A 24481-nucleotide genomic window follows, 5' to 3' on the forward strand; every position below is an offset into this window, starting at 1 on the left:
CTTCCTGCATTCTACCTCCTCCCTTTCTGCTGATGTGGAAAATTTCCTCTGCAGTCCCCAGCCCCCCTTTCTGCCCGGCCAGGTTGTCATGGAAACCGCATCCTGCCTGGGGTGGGGGCAGAGAGGGTTGGGAGTGAGGGAGAGGAGACGGTGTTGGGGACTCTGGGCTCTCTGTCCCTTGCTCCTGAGTTTCCGGCCCTGTCCTTGGCCCTGCCGTGCCCCCGCCCAGCCCCATGCCTCGCGCCCGTGTGTTTCTTGTCTACCTCCCTCCGTGTTTTCCTCCCTTGGTTCTCTGTCCCTGACTCTCTCCTTCCCTCCTGTCGCTGTCTCAGGGCCTCTCCCTGGACCTCCAGCCCCGCCCCATCTTCTCTGGGCTGGTGGCCATTCCGTCCGTCCCCGGCTGGGCCAGGCCCACATCTCCTGCCCGCCCCGAGTTCCCAGGGAGGCCAGGCCTGGTCTCCACGCCCCATCTCCCCACAGGCAGCAGGAGCTGGAGCCCGGCTCCTCCCAGCTTCCACCACCAGCCCTGTCCCAGTCTGCTCGGCCCTCAGTTCACCTTGACTTCTCACCTTTCACGCACCCTTCTTCCAGCCACGATGCCATCAGCCCCCACCCCCCCCCCCATCTTGTATTCTCACTCCTACACCCGGTCCTCCCCTCCCCCGACTCCCAGTGACCAAGGAGAAGCCCGTGAGGCCTGGGGAGACCCCCAGGTCCCCCCAAGTGAGGCCCGGCCACCGCACCCTGCAGGTGCCTGGCACTGGAGATGGCGGAGGCTGCGGCAGCGCGGCTCCCCGCCCCCAGCCGCCACCTGGTACCCGCCGCAGTGTTGCCATGGCAACCAGGATCGCACCGACCGAGGACGGGAGAGAGAGCATGAAAGGAGCGACGGGGCAGCCGGGCTCAGAGTCCCGGGTCGACAGGCAGGGGCAGACGGACGCAGACAGACAGGGCCGGAGACCCCAGAGGCAGGCGGCTGTCAGGTCCCTAAGGGAGGGATTTGCTTTTGGAGCCCCAGGTGGGGGAGAGAGGGGACGCCGTGGACCCTCTGCTTCCAGTGGCCTGGGCCCGGCTAGACAGCACTAAACGGCATCTGCCCACTGTCCCGGTGGACCCGGCTGGCACCCACCTGCTGGCTCCTGTCCCTCCCAGGGCTCTGGGTGAGCCCCCGCCCTTCTGAGTTACAGCGCGGCCCCCTCCCACTCCCGGGCCGACCCGTCCCCCCCTCCTGCCTCGGCGTAAGCAGGACAGAGGTGCGGCTTCGGCCCGCAGGCCCAGCTGCAGCGGGAGCACATCACTCCTTCCCCGCCTTCAGCCTGACTCGCTTTCTCCCCCCAGTGCCTTGTGGGTCGGCAGAGGGGACCGACGCTCTGGGTGTGGCTCTGTGGCGGGTCGAGTCGCGTCCTCTAAAAAGGATCTGCTGAAGTCCTGACCCCCAGGACCTGTGCACGTGACCTTATTTGGAAACAGGGTCTCTGCGGATGATGCCGCGAAGACGAGGTCGTGCTGGGCTCTGATCCTGTAGGACCAGTGTCCCTATAAAACAGGGGAAATCCGGACAGAGAGACGGAGTGTGCGCGGAAGGAAGGCCATGTGGAGACGTGGGGGACGTGGGGTGCTGCGGAGCTGGAAGAGGCAAGAAGGATCTTCCCCTAGAGGCCCCGGGGGGGGGGGGGGAAGCACGGCCCTGCCCACGACCTCGATCCTGGGCTCCTGGATCAGAACGAGGAGCCTCCCAGCCTGTGGAACCAGGGAGCATGAGGTGGGGGGGCGGGGGGAGGCTCACGTGAGCCGTGGGGAGGTTAAACACAAGGGCCAGGTGTGCCGGGTGACTGAGCCCCTCTCTGGGGCTCTCGGGAGGGGGGGGGAGGGGGCCTAAGACCACCCAGAGGTGCTGACCCTGCCGACCCTCCGGGAGGGGCCCCTGACACCTGACGTTTCCCTCCTCTCATTGCACCGCCCCCTCCCCCCCCCCCCGCATTCACTCTGTTTTCTGTCCTCTATGCTTTCATGACCAAAAAAAAAAAATTTTTTTTTTTTTTTACTTTTTCCGTGTTTTTTTTTTTAAAGTAATTACAGAGCAGGTAGTCATTGACGCAAACCTCCCTTCAGTATCAAAAGAGTCTGTGGGGCAGGTGAGGGCGGGGGGCGGGGGGGGGGGGGCGAAGGTGGGGGGCAGGGCAGGGTGTCCGGAGGCTCTGACCGCGCGCGCGTCGTCCGTCTCTTCAGTTTCGGGGGCGGAGGGGCGGGAGGAGGGGGACAGGCGTCAAACTGCAAAAAATGAACCGTAAAAGGAGGGTTGTCGGGGATGAGGGGAAAGGACGCCCCCCCTCCCCGGAAAGCTCCTCTCTCCCCTGGAAGGCGGAGGGCGGGGAGGGGTCGCTAGAGAGAGCGAGGCGGAAAAGCGGAGGGTTCCAGCCACTTCTCCCGAATCCTGCATCCCCTCCCTTCGCCGGGGCTGGGAGGGGGGGCGGTGAGGCCAGAATCGCGGAGGCGGCTCGGTTCCCGGCGCCCCACCCTGTCCTCGCCGGGGGGGGGGGGGGGGGGGGCCGCCCTGGGGTCCGCACGCGGGCGGGGCTTCGAGCCCTCCTTCCCCGACCTTCCCTGCGCGGTCCGAGAGCGGCGGCGGCGGCGGCGGCGGCGGCGGCGGGGCCGCGGGGAGGGTCCCAGTCCGGCCCGGGGCCCGGGGCCCCCGCCCGGCGGCTTCAGATCTGCGTCTCTTGCACATTCTCCTTGGAGCCGCTCTTGAAGAGGAGAGGTTCGTGGATGGAGTTGAGCCCCGGGGGGCCCTTGCCCCCGCAGCCCCCGCCGCTGGGGTTGCCGCTGTAGTGCGCCTTGAAGGCGGCCGCCACGTAGTGGTGGTGGTTCAGGTGGTCGCGCTCCAGGGCGGGCAGGGCCAGGTGGCTGTCCCCGCCGACGCCCCCGCCCCCCGCCACGGCGGCGGCGGCGGCCACGGACACGGCCGAGGCCGCGGGCAGCTCGTCCTCCACGTTGATGATCTCCACGGTGCGCGTGGGCCCGTGGTGCTTGTGGAGCTGGTGCTGCTTCCGCAGCTTGTAGAAGGCCACGAGCATCACGGCGGCCATGAACGTGATGGCCACGAAGCAGCCGATGATGATCTTGGTGGTCTTCATGACGTCGTCCAGGTCCTTGAGGGCGTTCTCCGTCACGTCCGTGATGGGCACGGTGAACGCCTTCTCCGTGGGCCGTGAGGAGCGCGGGGCGGGCGCCGTGGTGGACGACGAGGCCGGGCCGGCGGCGTCCCCGGGCCGGCCCCCGCCCCAGACGCCGTCCGTCGTGGGCCCCGGCGGCTCCTTCTCCGTCCCCCGCGGCTGCAGGGTCTCCTCTCCGGGCTGCGTCTCCAGGGTCTCCACGGTCACGGTGGTGAAGTAGGTGTAGCCGCCCCCGCCCCCTCCGCCGCCTCCCGGGCCGCCCCCGCCGCCGCCGCCGCCGCCGCCGCCGGCACCGCCGGCCGCCACGGGGTCGACGGCCGAGACGTTGAGCGTGGCCGAGGCCGTGGTGTTGCCGGCCGAGTTCGTCACCATGCACGTGTACTGGCCCGTGTCCTGCACGGTGACGTTGGTGAAGTTGAGCGTGCCGTCGTGCAGGACGGAGATGCGCACGCGGTACGAGCCGTGCGTCATGAGGGTGCCGTTGGGCGTCAGCCAGTTGACGGACGTCATGGAGGTGCCCGTGCGACACTTGAGCTCGGCGGCCATGCCCTCGGTGACGTTGAGGTCCGTGGGCGGCTCCACGATGACGGGCGCGTAGCAGGTGAAGTGCGACTGGTCCAGCTCGCCGATGTAGCGGCCCTTGAGGCCGGCGGGCGCGTGGCAGCGGGCGCAGCACGTCGTGTTGCTGGGCACCGTCTCCTTGAGCCACCAGCTCAGCCACAGCACGTCGCAGTTGCAGTGCCACGGGTTATGGTTGAGGTGGACGCGCTCCAGGCGGTGCAGGGGCGTGAAGAGGTCGTGGGGCAGCGACATCAGGTTATTGTGGGACAGGTTGAGCTCCTCCAGCGACTTGAGGTCGTCGAAGGCGTTGCGCTCGATGGTGGCCACCTGGGCGTGCATGAGCCACAGCTTGCGCAGGCTGGTGAGGCCCTGGAAGGAGCCCGGGCGGATCAGGTCCAGCCGGTTGCCGGACAGCTCGAGCTCCTCCAGGCGCACCAGGGCCGTCAGGTTGGGGATGTCCTTGAGATTGCACATGCCCAGGTTGAGGTAGCGCAGGTTGACCAGGCCCTCGAAGGCCGCCTCCGAGATGTACTCCAGCCGCTTGAGCTCGCCCAGGTCGAGGCGCCGCAGGGAGGGCACGCGGTTGAAGGCGTACGAGGGGATGCTCTCGATGGGGTTGTTGCGCAGCCAGAGCTCCCGCAGCTTGGACAGGTACTCGAAGGCCTGCGTGGGCACCGTCGTGAGCCGGTTGTCGAACAGCTCCAGCGTGTTGAGGCTGGGCAGCCCGTTGAAGGCGCCCACCTCGATCTTGCGCACCAGGTTCTTGCTCAGCTGCAGGATCTCCAGGTGCCGCAGGTGCTTGAACGTGTCGGTCCGGATCACCTGCGGTGGGGGAGGGGAGACACGGATCAGCCACGCCAATGCTGGTCATCGGAAAGTCACCGAGAAGGCGAGAATGCGGGGCGGGCGAGGGCGCAGAGCGGGCCCCGCCCCTTGCTGGTGGGAGTGTCAGACGGGAAGACCACCCTCGGGAAACGACTGGATTGTTCCGGTTAAGGCTAAACAACCCCCCCCCCCCCCCCCAACACACCACCCGGCCCTTCCACTCCCGAGTCTTTTTTTCCCCAGGAGAGAGGAGAGCAGCTGCCCATCCAAGGTTCTGTGATGGGCGCTCACGGCATCTGCGTTCGTGACCGCCTGACCGGAAACGACCCCGATGTCTGTCAGCCCTGGAGAGGCACACGCTGTGTGTCCGTCCGTCTCTACGGTGGAACACGATTATTCACACACACCACGAATCTCGTGGGCCGGCATCGCGTTGAGCAAAAGAAGCCAGGCCCAAGAAGGCGCGTGTGGTAGGGTCCCGTCCGTTCCACGTCGTTCGTGTGCTAGGAGGCCCTCTCTGAGTGTGTGTGTGTGGGGGGGGGGGGGGGGGGGCAGGCCAGGCGGGAAAGGGGCGTGAGAGAACTTTCTGGGGATGATGGAAATGTTCCCAATCGGGGTGGTGGGGTGGTGGCTATGTGGATGAATAAGACGGTCAGACCTCCCCACACTGTTTAGATAAAACGGGGCATTTCATTATATGTAAATTACACTCCAGTATGTAAATTACACCTCAATAAAAAAAGGATTAAAAATACACCAACAGTTAACATGCACTGAGCCCTTCTTTGGCACGGGACACCGTTCTAAATGCTTTATGGGCAACAACTCATTTAATCCGACAAACTGTCCTACGAGGTGGGTACTTACTCAGTATCTGCAACTGTGAAATCCATCAAGCTGTGAAAACCAGAAGATTGTTCATAACTTTGGCACCAAATGCCACTGGGTGGTAGGGCCCGATCAGAACTTGGGGGAGGCTATTTAAAGCTTTTATTGATCCCACTCATGTGACTATTCAAACACTTCACTCTAGAAATATTCCCACACTTGACGAGGTTTAGAAGAGCCAGGAGGTGCTGCGCATTAGTACCTCACCTTTCTTTTCTTATTTTAAAGATTTTTTAAATGTTTATTTATGTTTGGGGGGGGCGGGAGGGGCAGAGAGAGAGGGAGAGACAGAATCCTAAACAGGCTCCACACTGTCAGTGCAGAGCCCGATGCGGGGCTCAAACCCCTGAACTGTGAGATCACAACCTGAGCTGAGACCCAAGAGTGGGACGTCCAACTCAGGCGCCCCAGTGCCTCACCGTCCTAACATCAGATGCCAAAACACATCTGGCCTCAAGGGTTCCACTTGGGGGTTTATGAATTATCTCCATCTTAGCAGGAGGCAGAGAGAGGGGCAGTGACTGACCCAAGGTCACACAGGACGGACTTGGGATGGGACTGAGGCTGCCTGCCCCCAGAGTCCCAGCTCTTAACCCCTGAACTTGGCCGCCCCCTCTCAGGCTGAGGCTGAGGGGTCACGGGGGGTGGGGGGCAGTGCTGGGCTGGGCCTGGGAGGCGGAACCTTACCAGATTCTCCCTCATAGTCATGGTGCTGGGTACACTGAGACCACTCAGCCATCAGATGGCATTTCTGAAGCCTAGTTAATGCCTTGGGGGGACGCTTCATTGTAATCTTAAGGGGGAAATGGAGAACTCTAAACAGCATTCCATGCGGTCACGGCTTCGTAGGATTCTACGTTAAAGATTTCATTTTGGGGGCGTCTGGGTGGCTCAGTTCATTACACGGCTGACCCTGGATTTTGGCTCAGGTCATGATCACATGGTTTGGGAGACCCAGCCCCGAGTCAGAGCAAGGCCTGCCTGCGATTCTCCCTTTCCCTCTCTCTCTGCCCCTCCCATGCTTGTGCTCTCTCCCTTTCTCAAAATAAATGAACTTAAACAGATAAATCCTTTTTTTTTCTTTTTAACCTAATCTCTATGCCCAATGTGGGGCTCGAACTCACAACCCTGAGATCAAGAGTTGCATGCTCCACCACCTATCGACCCAGCCAGGAGCCCTGTGACTTTGTAGAACTTTAAAAAGAAGCAGAAGAATTAGGTGTTCTCATCTATGCACCGAGAAAAGACTGTCAGGAACTACTCCAAGCTTTTCTTGGTAGTGAGCTTGGTAGGGATTATGGGAAATTTTTATTCTTTCCATATATTAAAACAAAATTTAATGTTTATTTATTTTTGAGAAAGAGAAAGAGAGGCAGAGAGAGAGGGAGGCACAGAATCTGAAGCAGGCTCCAGGCTCTGAGCTGTCAGCACAGAGCCCGACGTGGGGCCATCATGGCCTGAGCCGAAGTCGGGACACTCAGCCGACTGAGACACCCACCCAGTTGCCCCTCTTTCCATATGTAAAAAAAATATTTTTTAATATTTGTTTTTGAGAGAGAGACAGAGTGGGAGCGGGGGAGGAGCAGAGAGAGAGGGAGACACAGAATCCGAAGCAGGCTCCAGGCTCTGAGCTGTCAGCACAGAGCCCGATGCGGGGCTCGAACTCACGAGCTGGGAGATCATGACCTGAGCTGAAGTCGGACGCTCAACCGACTGAGCCACCCAGGCGCCCCTTTCCATATTTTTTAATGAACAAAAAATTACTTTTATAATAAGTAGAAAAACACTTTAAAAAGTTTTTTTTTTTTTTTTTTTTTTTTTTTTAACCTGAGAGGCACCTGGTTTAAGGAACAGTGACAACATTCCCGGTCCTGCCATAATCTCAAAATAACATCAGTCACTACTTATGCCAGTGCTATGCAGCAGAAATGCAGTGCGGACTACATAGTTACTTTTAAATTTCCTAGAAGCCGCATGAAAGAAACAAACAAACCCCAGACAGGTGAAATTCATTTTAAAAATATATTTATTCAACCCAGTATATCCAAAGTGTTACGATTTCAACACGTCATCAACACAACTGACGAAGGAGGTACGTTACGCTCTCTTTGCACAAAGTCTCTGAAATTCCACGCGTGGCTTGTAGCCCACGCGCTCAGTGGCCCCGCGTGGCCAGCGTGTTCGGCTGTGCAGATGTACCGGGTGCTTCCGTGACTCCTCGATGCTTTCGGAGTACGACTGAGTTTTATCCTCCAGCAGCTTTATGAACTGGGACTGGTAGTGCCCATTTCTGACAGTGCCTGGAGGAAGCCAGTGGCTGGGGCACCATCTCTTAACATCTTTGTACCATTGGGCAGACGCAGGTATGGCCGTGAACTTGGAGCCCGGTTCACGTCCCCTTCCTCCCCCCCCCGCCCCGCCCCCCAGCTATCAGCCTAGCCCATTCTGAGCCTCCCACCCAGAGCCGGCCACGAAGGGAGAACAGGAGTCCCTTTGGGGGCCACGAGGCCCGCGCTGGAGAGTGCTCAGGGGCTCTTGACCCATCGATATTATTGTCGTTGGCATCCGGTGGTGCACCATTGGCCCCAGAGCCTGTGGAGGGCAGCTCCTGGGGCACGGAGCCCCCTTCCGGCACATCCAGCTGAAAATCAGAGGCGAGAGCCTGACACTGTTCTCCGCTCTCTTCTCGGTTCCCTGTCTCACCCCCTCCTCTCCATCCATGGCCCAGCCGGGCTCAGCCTCGTCCTCTCCCGCCCGGACACCTGGCCCCAGACGTCTCTTTACACCCACACCCCCGGTCCCTCCAGGAACCCCCATTATTCCCAGCGCAAGATTCTCCCGCTCCGCACTGATGGTGCCATCCCATAAGAAGACCCAGTCTCTGGGCAGCCTGGGTGGCTCAGTCGGTTAAGCGTCCGACTCTTGATATCAGCTCAGGTCATGATCTCGTGGTTCATGGGCTCAAGCCCCACGTCAGGCTCCGTGCTGTCAGCATGGAGCTTGCTTGGGATTCTCTCTCTCCCTCTCTCTCTGCCCCTCCCCTGCTCTCTAAATAAATAAATAAACTTAAAAAAAAAAAAAAAAGACCCAGTCTCCACCCTCCAGTGGCATCGATCGGCTTGGCATGAGCTCCCTTCCTCTTCCAGGGTCGCTCCCTCCCCCTGTCCTGCTCTCAGCAAGTCCCAGAACACAGCCCCTGGACTCTGTGCTTCCTGTGCCCTCTGCCAGGAAGACCTTCCCTACTTTTTCTTCTGGCCTCCTGCCATCTGCCCTTCAACACCCAACTCCTGTGTCACGAGCCCCCAGCCCCTGCCGCAGCTGTCCATATGCCCCTGTCACCCACCCGAGTCCAGGCCCCTCCACGGGTCACCGCCGCAGGGCTTGGAGCACAGTACTGTCTTGGGGGTCCTTCTGACCAGAACGGAGGTCCAGTCCCTTCCTGGAAACCAGATTCCCGAGGAAAACAACCCCCGCCCCCCGGCAGCTGGCCTAAGCAAGGTGGTCTCTGTGGGCTCAGGGCGAAAGGGGTAGATGACGAAATACATCTGGGCTGTTAAAACGTCGCGACCCTCAGATCACCTGAATGGTTTCCAGGAACAGTGGGATGAAGGTTGGGGGGGTGGAGGAAAATGTACAGCTCAGAGCAGGGATCAGGACAGGCCCCACCTCTCTACCACGCATTGGCTCAAGTCCCCTGCGGGCCTCTGGGGATGTTAGAACAACAGAGCACATTTCCATGGGCCTTTCCCCCTTGCTGATAAAAGTATTATATATTCATTTTAGGGAAAAGTATACGAAGACAAGAAAGTCAACCATGGGACATGTATTTATGTTAACTTACGTGAACAATTTCATATATATCCTTCCAGTCTTTTCTCTATGCATACAATGCAGAGATATCTCTTTTTCATCTTTTTTTTTTCTCATATTTTACAAATTTTGGTGACATAATATACTTTCCTTCAGGGCGCCTGGGGGGCTCAGTTGGTTGGGCGTCTGACTCTTGACTTTGGCTCAGGTCATGATCTCATGGTTTGTGGGATTGAGTCCCGAATAGGGCTCTATGCTGACCGCTCAGAGCCTGCTTGGGACTCTCTCTCTCTCTCTGCCCCTCTCCTCCATGCAGTCTTTCTCTCTCAAATTAAATAAATAAACTTAAAAATACAAATGCACACACACACGCGCGTGCACACACACACACACACACACTTAGGCCCTGCATTTCCCCTTAATAGTAGTACACTGTATTTTCCCATATCGTGATATATACTTTGAAAACAAGTTTCATGGCTATCCAGAATTCTTTCCCAGGGTTACACCTCCTTTGGGACATGGAGATGGCATTGCCAGGGTCAATTATTTATTTTCCTTAATACACTTCTGCCTTCTTTAAGTTCCTGCAGTGAACATAGCTAACTTCTAGAATGGGACAAAACCTTGGTAAATGCTATCTCAGGAAGGAGTCTGTCTAAAGCGCGCTGGTGGGGGATGGGTCCTCGCTGGCGGGGGGATGGGTCCTCAGGAAGCCCCCCCCCCCCTCCCCAGGGAGTGGCACCTGCGGGATTTGACCTCCAGGGCTGGAGGGAAGGGGCACAGCACGCTGGCCTGGGGTCTCTGCAGGCAGCTGGCGGTGTGGCTGTGTCTGCGCCAGAGACTGGGGGCAGCCCCAGGACCCTGAGAGGCCCTGGGGCTTGGCTCCTGGGCCTCATGGGTCACTGCACCCTCGCCTCCTCCTCCGAGGGAGCAAGGGGGAGAGTTTGGCCGGCTGGTCCCAGTGCGTTCCATGGGGTGCGACTCCACAGCAGTGACAAAAAGCTTTCCTGATCAAACAGGAGCCGCGCGGTCCCTCCTGGAGGTGCCGCTGCCGGGGGCTGAAGTTCTGGGAAGTCCTGCGGGAAAGGACAGTTCCACTTCGCTCCACTCTGGGTTTCCCAAACATCACAAGCACAGAACCCTCCTTGCAGGGTGCCTTTGATCATCGCCCTGGGAAATGCTGGTGTTGCACAGAGCAGGCCCTCACTCGCTGTTTCTATTAAAAATAATAGTAACGGGGCGCCTGGGTGGCTCAGTCGGTTAAGCGGCCGACTTTGGCTCAGGCCATGGATCTCATGGTTTGCGGGTTCGAGCCCCGCGTGGGGTTCTGTGCTGCCGGCTCGGAGCCTGGAGCCTGCTTCGCATTCTGTGTCTCCCTCTCTCTCTGCCCCACCCCCACTCACATTCTGTCTCTCTCTCAACAAGAAATAAACATTAAAAAATTTTTTTAAATAAATAAAAAAATAATAATAGTAACAACAATAGCAGCAGCAGCAGCAGCTGGAGGACCTGGCCGTCACTAATCACCAGGGAGAGAATGAGGTGGGCTCTTAAAAAGTTAGACGTGAGAGTTTGGACAGAGAATTCTAGAAGGACAAGTCCGCTGGTCCAGGTTCCTGAGACACCGCGCCTTCGCTCGGTCTTGGTGGCACTTAGTTCTGGGGCCTCCCCAGGTCCCTGCAAGCCGAGCGGGAGCGCACTGAATGCCCGCTTGCTCCTCCCTCCTGCCAGGGTCCCAGCTCTCAGTGCGGTCCCCCAGCCCAGCTTCCTGGTCCAAGGCGGGCCTGCAGCCTCAGACCCCACGCCACCTGTGGCCTCACCCGTGGGGTTGGCTAGCAAGCCTGTGGTTCTACTCTTCTGGAAGGTCTCACAGCCACAGCCCATCTCCAGGGTCTTGCCACACCCAGGACCTTCCTCTGGAGCCTACCATGGCTCCCCAGTGCTCTCAGAGAAGAAGACTCGGCCTGCATCAGAAGCCCTGCTTGGCCTGGCACCTGCTTGCCTCTCCCCTCCCCTCTACACGTCCCCCCCGCACCCTCATTGCCGCCACCACCCTAGCCATCCTCACTCCAGTGACCTTTCACAGCCAACTCCTGGAACTATCTCACCAGGTCCTCCCCCTTTACATATGCTGTTCCCTCTTCTCAGCTGCCCTTCCCTTTTCTTCGGCCCTTTCCTTCCAGCCCAAACGTCTCATTCATCATTCATTCATTCATTCATTCATCCATCCATCGCTTTTTATTTCGTGGGGATAAAGCGGTTCTGAAGGAGCAGATGGGGGAGGGGCCATTCCCCGTGAAAGGGCATCGCAACGTCCACCTTACAAAGCTATCCTCAAGACTCGGGGGAATCGCTGACATCTGCCCAGCACGGGGTGTGGCACTGCAGGTGCTCGCTGAGCCCCAGTGACAAGTGCCAAGTTCTGGGCTGCGCATTCTCCATTCAAGGCGGCTGTCCCCCAGCAGCCCCCAAGGCAGGTGTTGTTAGGCTTTCGTTTCAGAGAAGGAACCCGCTTTGCCAAGTCGCCCAATGAGGAAGCAGCAGAGCCGGATTTGAACCTGCAGGCTGAGGCTCAGTGGGGTCCAGTGACTCAGTAGGGCTGCCCGCTGCGCCCTTGGGGAAGGGCACAGGTGCGCCATCTCCCCGACCCTCTGCATAGAGGGACCCCAACTACAGTCTGTCCACAGCGTGCATCTCGGCAGCGTCTGAGGCTCTTCCGGCTCCGCATGCTTTGTCTCAGTTGCCACGGGAAGGGTGTGCGTGGAGGGAGATGAAGGGCATTTCCCGGGGGGGGGGGGTGGGGTCCCCCCAACCACTTTACTAATGCGCTTGGGAACCGAGCGGGACGGGGGTGTTGCTGCAAAGGAAGCCTGGTTTTATTGAAGATGTGCTGTAGGGTTGCTTTAAATAGCGAGTGCTTTTTATTTTTACCAGGATTCCAGTAGTTGTCCCTTCTCCGCAGGATGCCTGGGGAGCAGCCTAGTGGGGAGTTGCTGGGTCTGGGTTCGAATCCTGGCTTTGCTGCCGATCAGCAATGTGACCTTCGGCAAGTGCCCTACTGTCTCTGAACCCTCTTTCCTCACAGGTACTGCACGATTACTGTGAGGCTTGGACACGATCGTGAGTACTTGGAGCAGGGCAAGCATGCAGTATATATATACATATATACATATATATACATACATGTATATATATATATACACATAACATTGTCGATTCAGCTAATAATGATCATGAACATTTGTCCCATCTCTGGGCATCCAGTGTCTGCATCCTTCCTCTACACAGGCTAACATGCCGTTCAGACACCGCCACATCCCTGCTCATAGTCCTCCCATGGCTCGCTATCACCCTTGACGTGGGGTCAAAGGCCCTGCAGGCCTGCCTCAGTGCCTGTCCTCTACTCCAGCCATATGGAGGTGTATGGACGGATTCCATAGGCTCACCAGGCTCTGCCTAGCCTCTCTGGCTTTGCACCGAGGCTGTGCCCTCTGCTTGGAATGCTGTCCTCCTCCTTATTCTCTGGGAAATTTCAGTTTCCTTCCCCCAGCAAGCCCTCTTTGTTCCCCTGCTCACTAAGGTGTCAAACACATTCTCTTATCACATTGCTTTGACACGTCCTTCTCCTCGGCTAGGCTATGAGTGTATGAGTAGAGAGTCCATCTGGATGGTTTCCGCATTCCCTATCCCCAGTACGAGGCCTAGTTCATGGCCGACTTCAGCCAAGTGTGTTGAATGAATAGCCCAGAACGGACAAGGCTCTGGTTTGGAGAGCACCCAGTAACACCAGTTGATGTGGGCCTACACACCTTTTGGCCTGGGTGACAATGCCACCACGTTGAAACCCTTAGTGATGGAACTTGGGAGCTGAAAGAGCACTAGCCTTCTGGTTCCAACTTACTCTTTTTTTTTTTTTTTTGGTAAGCATTTGCCATCTTTTTTGCTTTCATCCATTCTGACCTGATGTTTTAGGTGCGTCTTTTGGATTTTTTTTTTAAGTTTACTTATTTGTTTTTAGAGAGAGAGAGAGAACACACACAGAAGGGGCAAAAAGGGGCAAAGAGAGAGGGAGAGAGAGAGAATCACCAGCAGGCTCCACACCATCAGCATGGAGCCTGATGTGAGGCTCGAACTCATGAACCATTAGATCATGACCTGAGCTGAAATTGAGAGTTGGGACACTTAACCAAATGAGTCACCTCGGTGCCCCTGGATTTTGTTTTTAGTACAGTCTGAAAATTGCTGTCTTTTAACTGGAAGTTTAGTCCATTTACATTTATTGTAATTACTAATACATTTGGAATTATTCTTACTGTTACTTTGTGCTTTCTGTTTGTCCTGATTTTTTGCAGCCTATTCTTTCTCTTTTCCTGTCATCTTTATCATTGATTTTTTTTCTTATTCAATTTCCCCCGTCTACTATTTTAGAATCTATATATTTTCCTTTTCTCTTCTTTTAGTGGTTACCCTTAAAATTTAACACGCATACCTAAAGACTAAAGTCAGCCAGTTCCTCTCTTCTCCTCCTCTCACAAACAATACAAGGCTGATCCCATCCTGACTCTGAAACAAAATGCCATCCTGGGCAGGTTCCCAATAAGGCAGAAGGGGAAAGCCGTTGTTAAGTGCCTATTGTGTACCAGACCTTGTATTAAATGCTCTGAGGTGGTGATCTCATTTAGTCCTTGTAGAAATCCTGTCACATGGGTGTTATCAACCACACGTCCCTGCCTCTCTTCTTATTTGATGGTTTACCGCTGAGGAAATGGAGATTCAGAGAGGAAAACTTATCTGCCTTTGGTCTCACAGATCCAAAGTAGCAGAACCAAGATCGACGTCTGCTTTTCCTCAATCTAAATAAATACAAAGTCTCCATCCGTCTGCACATCCTAAGCCAAGAGGGTTGGACTCTCTGTTGCTTTCAATGCAGTTTGAGCCATGGGGCCTGTTCATTATTCAGCCATTACCCACGTGTTGATTTGCTCATTTGACAGATATTCTTGGAGTGCCTGCTATGTGTCAAGGATCTTGCTGGGCTCTGGGGATCCAGCCGTGGACAAGAAAGAAGCAGCCCTGACTTCCCACAACCTGATCTTGAGTGGGGAGGGCACTAAACATAATAATTATGCAAATGATCCTTTAAATGGCAATGGTGTAAACAGATCATGGGTGCTTCCCTGGTTGTAGGGGGAGAGGCAGGTGTGGGCCGTTGTACAGCACAGCTTGACCCTCCCCCTCCCCCCACCCAGAGCAGATGATATTTAAACGGGGGGTCACTGTTGTGACCGCTGACACAAAGTAGGATGGACAAGGTGGGGACTGGTTCTTGGAGTGGGCAAATCCCCCTTCCCTCCCAGCCTAACATTTGGCCTGGCAGGACACTGATGTCCTCCTATGTTGCAGAGGAGGTAGTCCTGGGGTCTTGCCTCTGACAGCAACCTAATAGCCAAGTACCCTTGTCCCCTCACTTCTTCAGCCCGTGGTTGCTGAGCCCTCTTCCCCCTAGGCCCGGCTCTGTGCTCACCGTCAAGGGTACAGACACCAGTCGGACAAGAGAACGTGGCCCCATCGATGACCACTCCCAACCCCAAGGTGGGGGGGGGGGTCTCTCCTTCCTCCTGGAGGTTGGTCTATTACTTAGGGGACTTGCCACTTCAGCTATAGTTGGTAAACATTACTAACACTGAAAAAAAATCCTACTGCGTTCTGTTGGGGTTTTTAAGAAAATAAACTATCAAGAATTCCTTTATTAACAATTTAACTGTGGTGGGAGATGATTAAGTGAATTGTTCATCTAAACACTATTAAGATAAATTGTTCTTATACGTTTTGAACGTACTGAACCGACAACAAAGCTTAGCAGCTCGCTGTCTTTTCTTGTGTGTGTTAGTGTTTTGCATTCACGGTTTTAAAAACATTGTTATTTTTCTGTACTAAGTGCTTTTACTAAGTGCTTTTATGATGACTTCTCCTAGTTCCTCCTTCCCTGAGATAAGGGCCTTGTGCCTCCTTTTCCATGGGGATTTCCCTGACCACCGGGACCCGCCAGGAGCCTGGCAGGCTTGGGTCTAGACTCAGCTTCCCCAGGCCTCAGTGTTCTCTTCTGTAGCACAGATGCAGGGGCCGTGGGGACTAAGTGAGAACAAGCCTGTATCACTGCAACACAGCTCAGCCCAGGGGCAGGGTGGCCACTTAGGACGCAGCATCTCCTCCTTCAGTGAAATCCATAAATGTCACTTCTGTCACTATTACCTCGCCCAACAACAGGTTCTAAACTTGTCCCTGTTCGAAGGTTCCAGGCCATGCTGGCACTGACTTCTACCGGCAGGAGCCCAGAGGCTCCGGGCCCCACCTTCCAGGAGCCATATTGGGTGAGGGCAGCTGGGACCAATGTGTCAGCCTCTACAGCACCCCTGCCCCCACACCCACAGGCCGACCCTCAAGGGCAGTGGGTGGGGAAGGGCTCTGGCCAGAGCTCAGTGGCCCCCGCGATCTATCTCAGGGGAGAGAACTCAAACCCCAGGGCTCCTCAGCACCCCAGACCATTCCTGTGCTCAGACAGACTTGTCTCGCCCCTGCCCCAACCCAGCCGGCTGCTCTCACTCTTGCTCGTGGGCCCTGTAGCCTGGTGGTTCAAGCGGTGGGGTCAGACAGCTGGAGTCCTGATTCGGGCTGCCTCTCTACCACTTCTGGGACGTGGGTGAATTATTTTTATTTTTATTTTTAAAAGTTTGTTAATTTTTTTTTTTTTTTGAGAGAGAGAGAGAACCCCTCTGCACTGTTAGCACAGAGCCTGGCACAGGGCTCGAACTCACGAACCCTGAGATCATGACCTGAGTCAAAGTTGGACGCTCAACCGACTGAGCCCCCCCCCCCAGGCGCCCCTTGGGTGCATTTTAGACCTCTTGGGGCCTGCTTCTCCATCTGCGCGATGGGGATTATAAAATCTACTTCTTAGGATTGGTGAGGGAATTAAACGTCTTTCCACACATGAGGGGCTTAGTGCCTTCGAGGTTAAGTGCACCATCTATGCACCTGTCACTTTCCTCCTCCTCTACACCTGAGCTCATGCTGTCCTGGAACGCCATCCTAGCCTCTGCACCTGCTCGGGGCCCAAGTCACTCAAGGCTCGCTAAAAACAGAAAAAAAAAAAAAAAAGCCTTTCTCCTTGCTAAGGCTTCCTGACCATCCCTACCCCGTGAGAAGTCTTTCTCCCAGACGCCAGCTCCTCTCACCCATGTATGTGACTGTCCATCTACACTCACCGGGCCATTGCCCGCCCTCCGGTCCTCCCCCTCATCTCCTTCCATTCATCCACCGGGGAGTTGCCTTCTCGGGCCTCCTGGGCCAAGCCCTGCCCTGTTTGCTGAGTCTGGCCTGCTCCTCACCTCTGTACCCCTGCCCCCACCCCAGACAGGCGTCTGAACCTGTGCAGATAATGCCCTGGGAAGCAGGGCGGGGGGATGGGGTGGGTACGATCTGTATCAGGAGCTAAGTGCACCCCAGCTTTGCCTAAGGCGGTGGGGTGTGTGGGGTTAGGTGAAGGCTCAGGCGGGGTCAAAGACCTCCTTCCCAGTGAGGCTCCCTGGCCCCCTGCCCCCCATCCGGCTTCCACCTCCATCTTGTGAGCTCACGGGCCCTGCCTTCCGTGTGCTTCCCTCTCTGCATCCAGCTGTGCAAAGGTCTTGCAGCAGAGCCTGACACATAGTAGTTGTTCAATAGGGAACTGGGGCATGAGCTGGGTGCTGCGGACTGACAGGCCGGGGCCAATCAGATGCAGAAGGGACAGGCGTTCGGGGAGCAGCTTGCAGCCTGCTTCCATGTGGGGAGGAGACCCCATGCCCGGTGTTGTAAGGATTAAACTCTCAGTGTCTGGGGTCCACGAGGAAGTGTGCCTGGCGCCAGGCAAGTGCGGAATGTGACTCTGGCCCTTCAGAGGTGAGGTGTGTTTTCGGAAGGGCTGGAAGGGCAGGGCTGGGGCGGTGTCTGGGTCCAGCAGAGGGCAACCCCGAGTGTGGTGTGGCTGGGACAGGGACAGGCAGGCTGGCGAAGGGTCCTTGCAGCAAGGGGAGCACTGTCCGTCTTAAGGTCCAGGGATGGCATGGCGACTCTCACTGGGGTGTGTGTGGGGGGTGGCAGTGCACGGGAGGCTAGGAGGAAGCTGGGGCAGGTGTCCTGATGAGCAAGGACAAGGCCAGAGCAGGGGCTGGCTTTGTGGACCGCATCAGAACTGACTTAGCTTTGAGCCTGAGGCGCCAGGACTACACAGAGCCCAGCCAGCTACGAATTAGGAAGCATCAGGAAATTAGTGTTGGAAAAATCAAATTCGGTAGCCAGTCGGCCTGGGCTAAGTCCCAACTCTACCCCCCAACTGTGGCTTCTTGCACAAGGGTCTCACTTCCCGCACCACAGTCTTGCTGGTCCGTGAAATGGGGAGAACAGGACTTACAGGGTAGTTGTGGACAGAGCTCGGAGCATTGCTGGGAGGCTGCACACACACCCTTACTCCCACCCTCCCAAGCGGGAGGTGGGCTCAGAGAGGCAACCTGAGTAATAGAGGGGGAGATGTGGGTCTCCTGTCTCTCAGGCCTCAGTCTACTCAACTGAAAAATGGGGATCCCCACCTGTCCCTCTCCTGGGGCTCTCATGAGGCTCCGAGGCCACAAGACTCTGCAAGATGGCGAGACGCCCTCTGATTGGTTCATGTAACGGTTGCATTTTGGGCCAGTGGTGACGTGAACAAGCGTGCACAAGTACGATCAATGAATTTGGGGTGCCGCGGGGACTGGGGGGCCTTGACCTGACTGGGGGTTCAGGGAAGGCGCCTCTGGGGTTGAGTCAAGAAAGACGAGGGCGAGCGTGACAAAGATCTCACTGTCAATCCTTGCTAGAGCTGCTCAGCTCCTGGCCCCTCACCAGGGTCCTCTCCCACCTTAAGTCCGCATGCGAATGCACTGCCCCCACGTGACGCCGTGTCCCCAGGGCAACCGGGAGCACCTAGAATGCAGTGGCGTTCAGTACCTGCTTGTCCAAAGAATGAAAGCATTGAATTTCTCAGCGGCTCTGTGACGGAAGGGCTGTTGTTATCCCCATTTCACAGATGACAAAACTGAGGCCCAGACAGGTTTGACAATGTGCCCGAGGAAGAGTTGTGAGTGAAGCCTCAACTGTCCCCACACCTGTTAAGCGCTGGTGCTAAGTAGATGCAGGGGAGAGTGGAAGGGCATTCCAGAAAGAGGGAACGTCCAGTGTGAAGGGGCCCAGGGGTGCAGGAGGCCGGAGGCAGGGGCCATGTCCTGAAGGGCGCTATCTCAGGGAAGGTAACAGGTGGACCACCTGGGGGCCTGAGCTCGATGGCGTCGGACTCCGCCACTTGTGACATGTGGCTTGTGCTGTCCTTCCTGGAGCCGGCTCGCTGACAGTCCCATTCCTGCTCCGGCCTGGAGCACACAGGCCACTCTCCACGGCATGAATGGGGAGGAGGGACTCCACTACACCCGCCCCGGCTCGAAAAGATTCTATGTCGAAAGTCAGGTGGAGTAGGGACCGCCCCCAAACTGGAAACGGTCCGAATGCCCATCCAGAGGACATGGATGAAGAGATCGCGGCAACTTCATCGGACAGAATATGACCCAACAATAAAGAAGGAAAAGGAGGGAGCCCCGGGCTACAGGAGAACGACGAGGAGACCAGGCGGCCGAGAGGCACAAACGGCAGCTGGGGGGGCAGCGGTGTAGACGGTGTAGATGGTGTAGATGCACTATTCTGGCTGTTAGAAGTCAGGGGAGGGGCTGTCCCATTTTCCATCTGTCAGATGGGACAAACACTCCTGTCCTTGTGAGAATGAAGAGGCCTGGGGAAGGGAGAGCACTCCCAGTCCCCCGGCTCAGGGTAAATGCTCTGCGGTTTTTGGTTTCTGCTCCCTTTCCAGGGACAGGTGAGCGAATCCCACTACAGACTGTTGCCTTCAGCTCGTATACCATTTTGTACATATTATATGTTTAAGTAGAATTTTTCTTGATAACAAAAAGCACTAGGTGCCCTCACTGAAGAAAATTTAGCAACTGAAGAAAGTGAACAGAAGAAATGCAATTATCCTCCATAATGCTAGTGTGAGGGGAAAGGCGGGGCCAACGTTTCTGGGTGGTCCCTGCATTTTGTTTTTGCTTTCAGGACAGTTTTATTATTTTATTATTATGTTTAAAGTTTACTTATTTATTTTTGAGAAAGAGAGAGAGAGCACAGCAGGAGAGGGGCAGAGAGGGAGACACAGAATCTAAAGCTGGCTCCAGCCTCTCAGTTGTCAGCGCAGAATGCTGATGCGGGGCTTGAACTCACAAACCCTTGAGATCATGACCTGAGCTGAAGTCGGAAGCTCAATCGACTGAGCCACCCAGACCCCCCCCTCCTTTCAGGGCAGTTTTAAAACAAACTGGACGTCCTGCTTGCATCCTTTGAAAGCTCAGTGTTACATTCTAAGCATTTCCCCTGTGTCCTTTGATATTCTTCGAAACTCTGTTTTAAATAGCTAAGTAACACTCTGTTGTAAGAATGCGCCCCAATTCACTTGACCAATGCCCTGATTACCAAGAACTGAGGCGGCTTCTGTTCTACACCTTGGCCCTTGGGCCATCCTTCAACCTCTCTCTGAAGCACCTCTGAGCACTTCTTTCGGGTGGGTGGATGGGTTTCTTAGGCCAGAAGCACATGTCCTTGCAGAGCACCTTCACACACTTGCCCACACGACCTCCCGGTGGACCCCGAGGGACCCTGCTTAAGTCCACGCATGAAGTCTGATCCAGAGAGTCCCCCAAAGATGTTACCACGAGGCTCCCAAAGGGGTCCTGAGGGGGATTTTGTGGTGGAGGCAGCTCCAAGCCTCCTGGGTGTCTGTCCTGATTCAGAGGTGGGGGGAGGGCAGGAGGTGGGGGGACACCCACCAAGGAGAATTCTGCAGTGGGTGGACACACGCTCGCACAGGCGTGCACACACCCTGATGTGGATGGCTCTTAAAAAACCCCGGGCTGAGTGAAAACAGTAAGACAAAGAAAGCCATCTATAATGCAGCTTCATCTACATAAATTAAAAATACATGCACACAATAAGCATTTTGCAAGAACACACACAAGCAGAAAGATCCACAGTAAACACATTAGGATGGCTGGCTCTGGGGAGGAGGGGAAAAGAGCCGGGCCGAGGAGAGGAGGAGTGGGCCCGCCCCAGGCGGGAGCTGTGTGGGGTCCCTGGGGCATGTGGCCTGAGTGGCCTCAGGGCTGTCAGGGCTGTGAGGTCAGGGGGAAGGGGCGTCCCTAGGCCTCTGCCTAGAAGGTGACTCCACAGGCTTGGGCTTTCGCGCCCCTGTCCCGTCTCAGAAACGATTAGGGGGCCCATGGAAGGCTGCTGATATTTAAAAATTATTTTGCTTGCAAAGGCCATTAAAACAACCATTTCCACCACCTGCTGGCCCTGTTGTGTCCCAGGAGGGCGTCTGAACCCTCTCCAGAGATGGACACCACTGTTCTAGACAGAAGCTTTTGCCGGCACTCAGTGCACTTGGGGCTTTAGGGAAGGTGACGGAAGCTTAGAGCTGCTCCCCAGTTCTTGTAGGTGCTTCAGGGACACACACACACATACACACACACACACACACTGCCAAGTCCCCAAGGCAGGGGCTCGGGAGCCAGCCGACCTTCCATTCATAGACAACTGTCTGCTATGCACCTGCTGTGTACCAGGCTCTGTTCTCGGTGCTGGGGGTCCAGCAGGGAGCAGGGTGAAGACCCCCTTGAGGGAGTCATTGTCTGTGCAGAGCCAGATGACAAGCAAGTGACCACGGACAGGACAGGGAGGCTCTCAAATCCCCGGAACTCAGGCCATTTCTACGGGGCTTTGGTGTCAGGCTGTGTGTGTGTGTGTGTGTGTGTGTGTGTGCGCACGCACAGTCCCCTGCATGTTTGGGGAAGTACCAGCCACCGTGAGCAGGACACATAGGGCTTGCAGGGCAGTGCCTCTATGATCGTCCCTCTGACCCCGAGATTCTACTTCTAGGAATTTCTCCCAAGGGCAGAATCCGGAAAGTTCCCAAGACTGAGCACGGAGGTTGTTGACCACAGCGCTGTCTGTATCAGTGAAAACACTGGAGAGAAGAACGGACTAGTTAAGTAACGGGATGGCCAGAATCCTACACAGTGATTAAAACTGATATTTTGGACGAGCATTAGTGTCAGGGAGAAAGGTGTTCATGTTACGCTCTCAGGTGTTGAAAGTCAGCTACAAACTGATATCAAATGGTGTGGTTTCATTTTTTTTCTCAAAAAAGTAAAAAAAAAGAAAAAAAAAAAAGAAATCCCTTTACCAACCCCCCCCTACCAGGGCACTGGCCAGAAAGACACTAAATGCTAATGGGAGTTACCTGTGAGTGTCGAATTACGCTTGGCTTTTGTCCCTGTGTTTTTACTTAGGTATATATTCTAGGTTTTCTAAATTAATTTGCATTCATTCTGTAATAAATAATTTAAAAGTCAATTTGTATAGGCTCAAAAAAGAGCCAGGAAGCCTTTAAAAACAAAATGTAAACAGTAGTTATTTATATCTACGTGGTGGGACTAAGGGTCATTTTTTTTCTTTTTCTTTTTCTTTTTAACTGGATAATGAAAAACTTACTTTCTCGGGGTGCCCGGATGGCTCAGTCGGTTAAGCATCTGACTCTTTTTTTTTTTTTTTTTTTAATTTTTTTTTTCAACGTTTTTATTTATTTTTGGGACAGAGAGAGACAGAGCATGAACGGGGGAGGGGCAGAGAGAGAGGGAGACACAGAATCGGAAACAGGCTCCAGGCTCTGAGCCATCAGCCCAGAGCCTGACGCGGGGCTCGAACTCCCGGACCGCGAGATCGTGACCTGGCTGAAGTCGGACGCTCAACCGACTGCGCCACCCAGGCGCCCCGCATCTGACTCTTGATATCGGCTCGGGTCATGATCTCATGGTTTGTGGGATCGAGCCCCACGTCGGGCTCTGCGCTGGCAGAGCTTGGGGTTCTCTCTCTCCCTCTCTCCTTCTCGTGCGTGCGCGCTCTCCCAAAATAAATAAACTTTTTTTTTCCCCTACAGTTACATTCCCAAGCTCCTCCACTCCTGCCACCTGCAAGGTGCCCACGAAGGGAGGCCAGTCTGACTGAACGTTCACAAGCACCTGCTCTCATGGACATCACTCTTTCCACCCTGGGGGAACATGCAGTTTGCAGGGGGACGGGGGCCTCTGGGGTGGGGGTGCCAGAACCCCGAGGGATGAAACACACCCACTTTTGTGTGTGCTTAGCACTGTGCACGCCGCGTGGCTGCAGGAGACCCGTGCGTGACTTATAAAGAAGTTCACTCACGTCCATGGGGCTCAAGTGCACACCCGGACAGAGATGTGGGTCAAACGTCTGGAGGCCAGTGGCCCCAGGAGATGGGGTGACAGACGCGCCAGCTAACAGGCCCAGGCAAAGGGGCCAGCTCAACCCCAAAAGAGAACCATCCTCTCTTGCCTCTTCCCACACACGCTCTGCTGGAACGTCCTGGTGTCTCCACCTTCAAAACACGCCCAGAACCAGCTGACTTCTCACCACCTCCACCGCAAGCAGCCTGGTCCCAGCCGAGCCCCCGGCATTTCTCACCAGAACTCTGCACCAGCAAGGAGACAGCAGATCCGGGATTCAAACCCGGCCCCCCTGGCGCAGGATCCACGTGCCGTATGGGCCTCCCTGCACCTCAGCTGGGGAGACCCATGTCAGCAGCCCGTCTGCCCTCTGCTCAGAGCTTCCCCCGGCTCCCGGCTCATTCCGAAAAGAGCTCACGTCCTCACCATGAGGCCATGAGGCCCTGCGGCCCTGTGGGATCTGCCCTCACCTCCCACCCTCTCTCCTGGCTCACTGTGATCCGGTCACACCTGCTTGTTGCTGTTCCTCCCACATACCAGGCAGGATCCTACCCCAGGGCCTTTGCATTTGCTGTCCTCTGCCTGGAATGCCCTTCCATGAGATTCCACCTTAATGTCCTCCAAACGTTTGCTCAGATGTCACCTTCTCCACTAGGCCACCTGGACCTCCTGTCTTTAAAGCTGCAGCCAGTCACCCCTCCTCCTCCTGCACCCACCGTCCCCAACCCCCATCTATTTCCTTTTCCCACAGCCCTCAGCATGTTTAACACATGCCATTTACCTACTTATCATGCCTAAGTCTAGAATGCGGGCTGGGGGTAGATAGGACAGGTTGTCTGTTTCGTTCACTGATGTATCTGGAGTGACTGGACCACGCCTCCCACACAGAAGACAACCAAGAGATATTTAGCAAACACGAGCATCCTGGGTAAGGGCAGGGATATCTGGAGGTGGGGGCGGGGCGAGTCCACGGGCCCAGACTGGAAGGCGGCGAAGCCCAGCTGTGTAGGGCGTGGCTGTCACAATATAGAGGCTGGATTTCACTCCTGAGGCCAGGAGGCTTCAGTGGGTTTCAGGCAGAGGCCAGCACCCCTTGGGGGCCACTGGGAGGATGGACTGGGCCTGGGAGTAGGGGCTGGCGGTGCCAGGGGAGCGCTGCTCGGGCCGTTGTGCGCCTGCGGGCAGCCACAAGTCTGTGGGCGGAGCCCCGTGCCGGCAAATGTTTGCCGCACTGAATCGTTCCTCGAGCTCCCCAAAGAGAAAATGGCCCAGTTCTACTGCAGGGTCACTGCCGCGGCCTGGGGCTGCTGGTGGGGTGGACTCAGCGGCCCCCTCATCGCGGACGCACTTCCTGATGCGCTAACATCTCCCCTCCGACTTCCATTCCCCAGAATGCAGTTGTCCCAGCCCAACTCGCCCGTCCCGTTCGTTTACAGTCTCTTCCCTTATACGTACACAAGGGGAGGGCCCTGCCCTTCCGTCAGTACCTAAATCAGGGCTTGGCTCGGAGCTGGTGGCAACACGTGTGGAACGTCACGTGAGTAAAGAAAGGCCGGAACCGGGCAGGCAGAGTCCAGGGAACAAGGGCGAGAAGGAAGTGAGGGTGTCGGCCCCCTGACAGGAGTCAGGGGCGGGTCAGCAGGGACTCCAGCCTGAGGATGCAGGTTAGACTCCCAGCGAACTCTACAGAAGGCACCCTGTTGAGGAGGTGGGGCCGAGCCGGAGGACATCCTGACCCCAACACTGGCTTCACTGGTCCTTGCCGTGCGGCCACCAGGATAGCCTTCTCGACTTGGGCAGTAG

General features: G+C 56.2%; 1 protein-coding gene across 3 annotated transcripts in view; it reads right to left on the reverse strand.

The window, feature by feature from the left end:
* Positions 1 to 2224: 2224 nt before the first annotated feature.
* Positions 2225 to 24481, reverse strand: part of LOC147573759 (leucine-rich repeat-containing protein 4B) — a 62063-nt gene continuing 39806 nt past the window's right edge. For all 3 annotated transcript variants that reach the window (XM_086690539.1, XM_086690536.1, XM_086690537.1), the window contains exon 3: positions 2225 to 4556. In XM_086690539.1, the coding sequence (XP_086546665.1) occupies positions 2706 to 4556 (1851 nt within the window). In that variant the 3' untranslated portion in view covers positions 2225 to 2705. The remainder of the gene's footprint in view (positions 4557 to 24481) is intronic.

This window comes from Puma concolor, chromosome E2 (genome assembly GCF_028749965.1).
Source record: "Puma concolor isolate L17-30 chromosome E2, mPumCon1.1.hap2, whole genome shotgun sequence".
Lineage (NCBI taxonomy): Eukaryota > Metazoa > Chordata > Mammalia > Carnivora > Felidae > Puma > Puma concolor.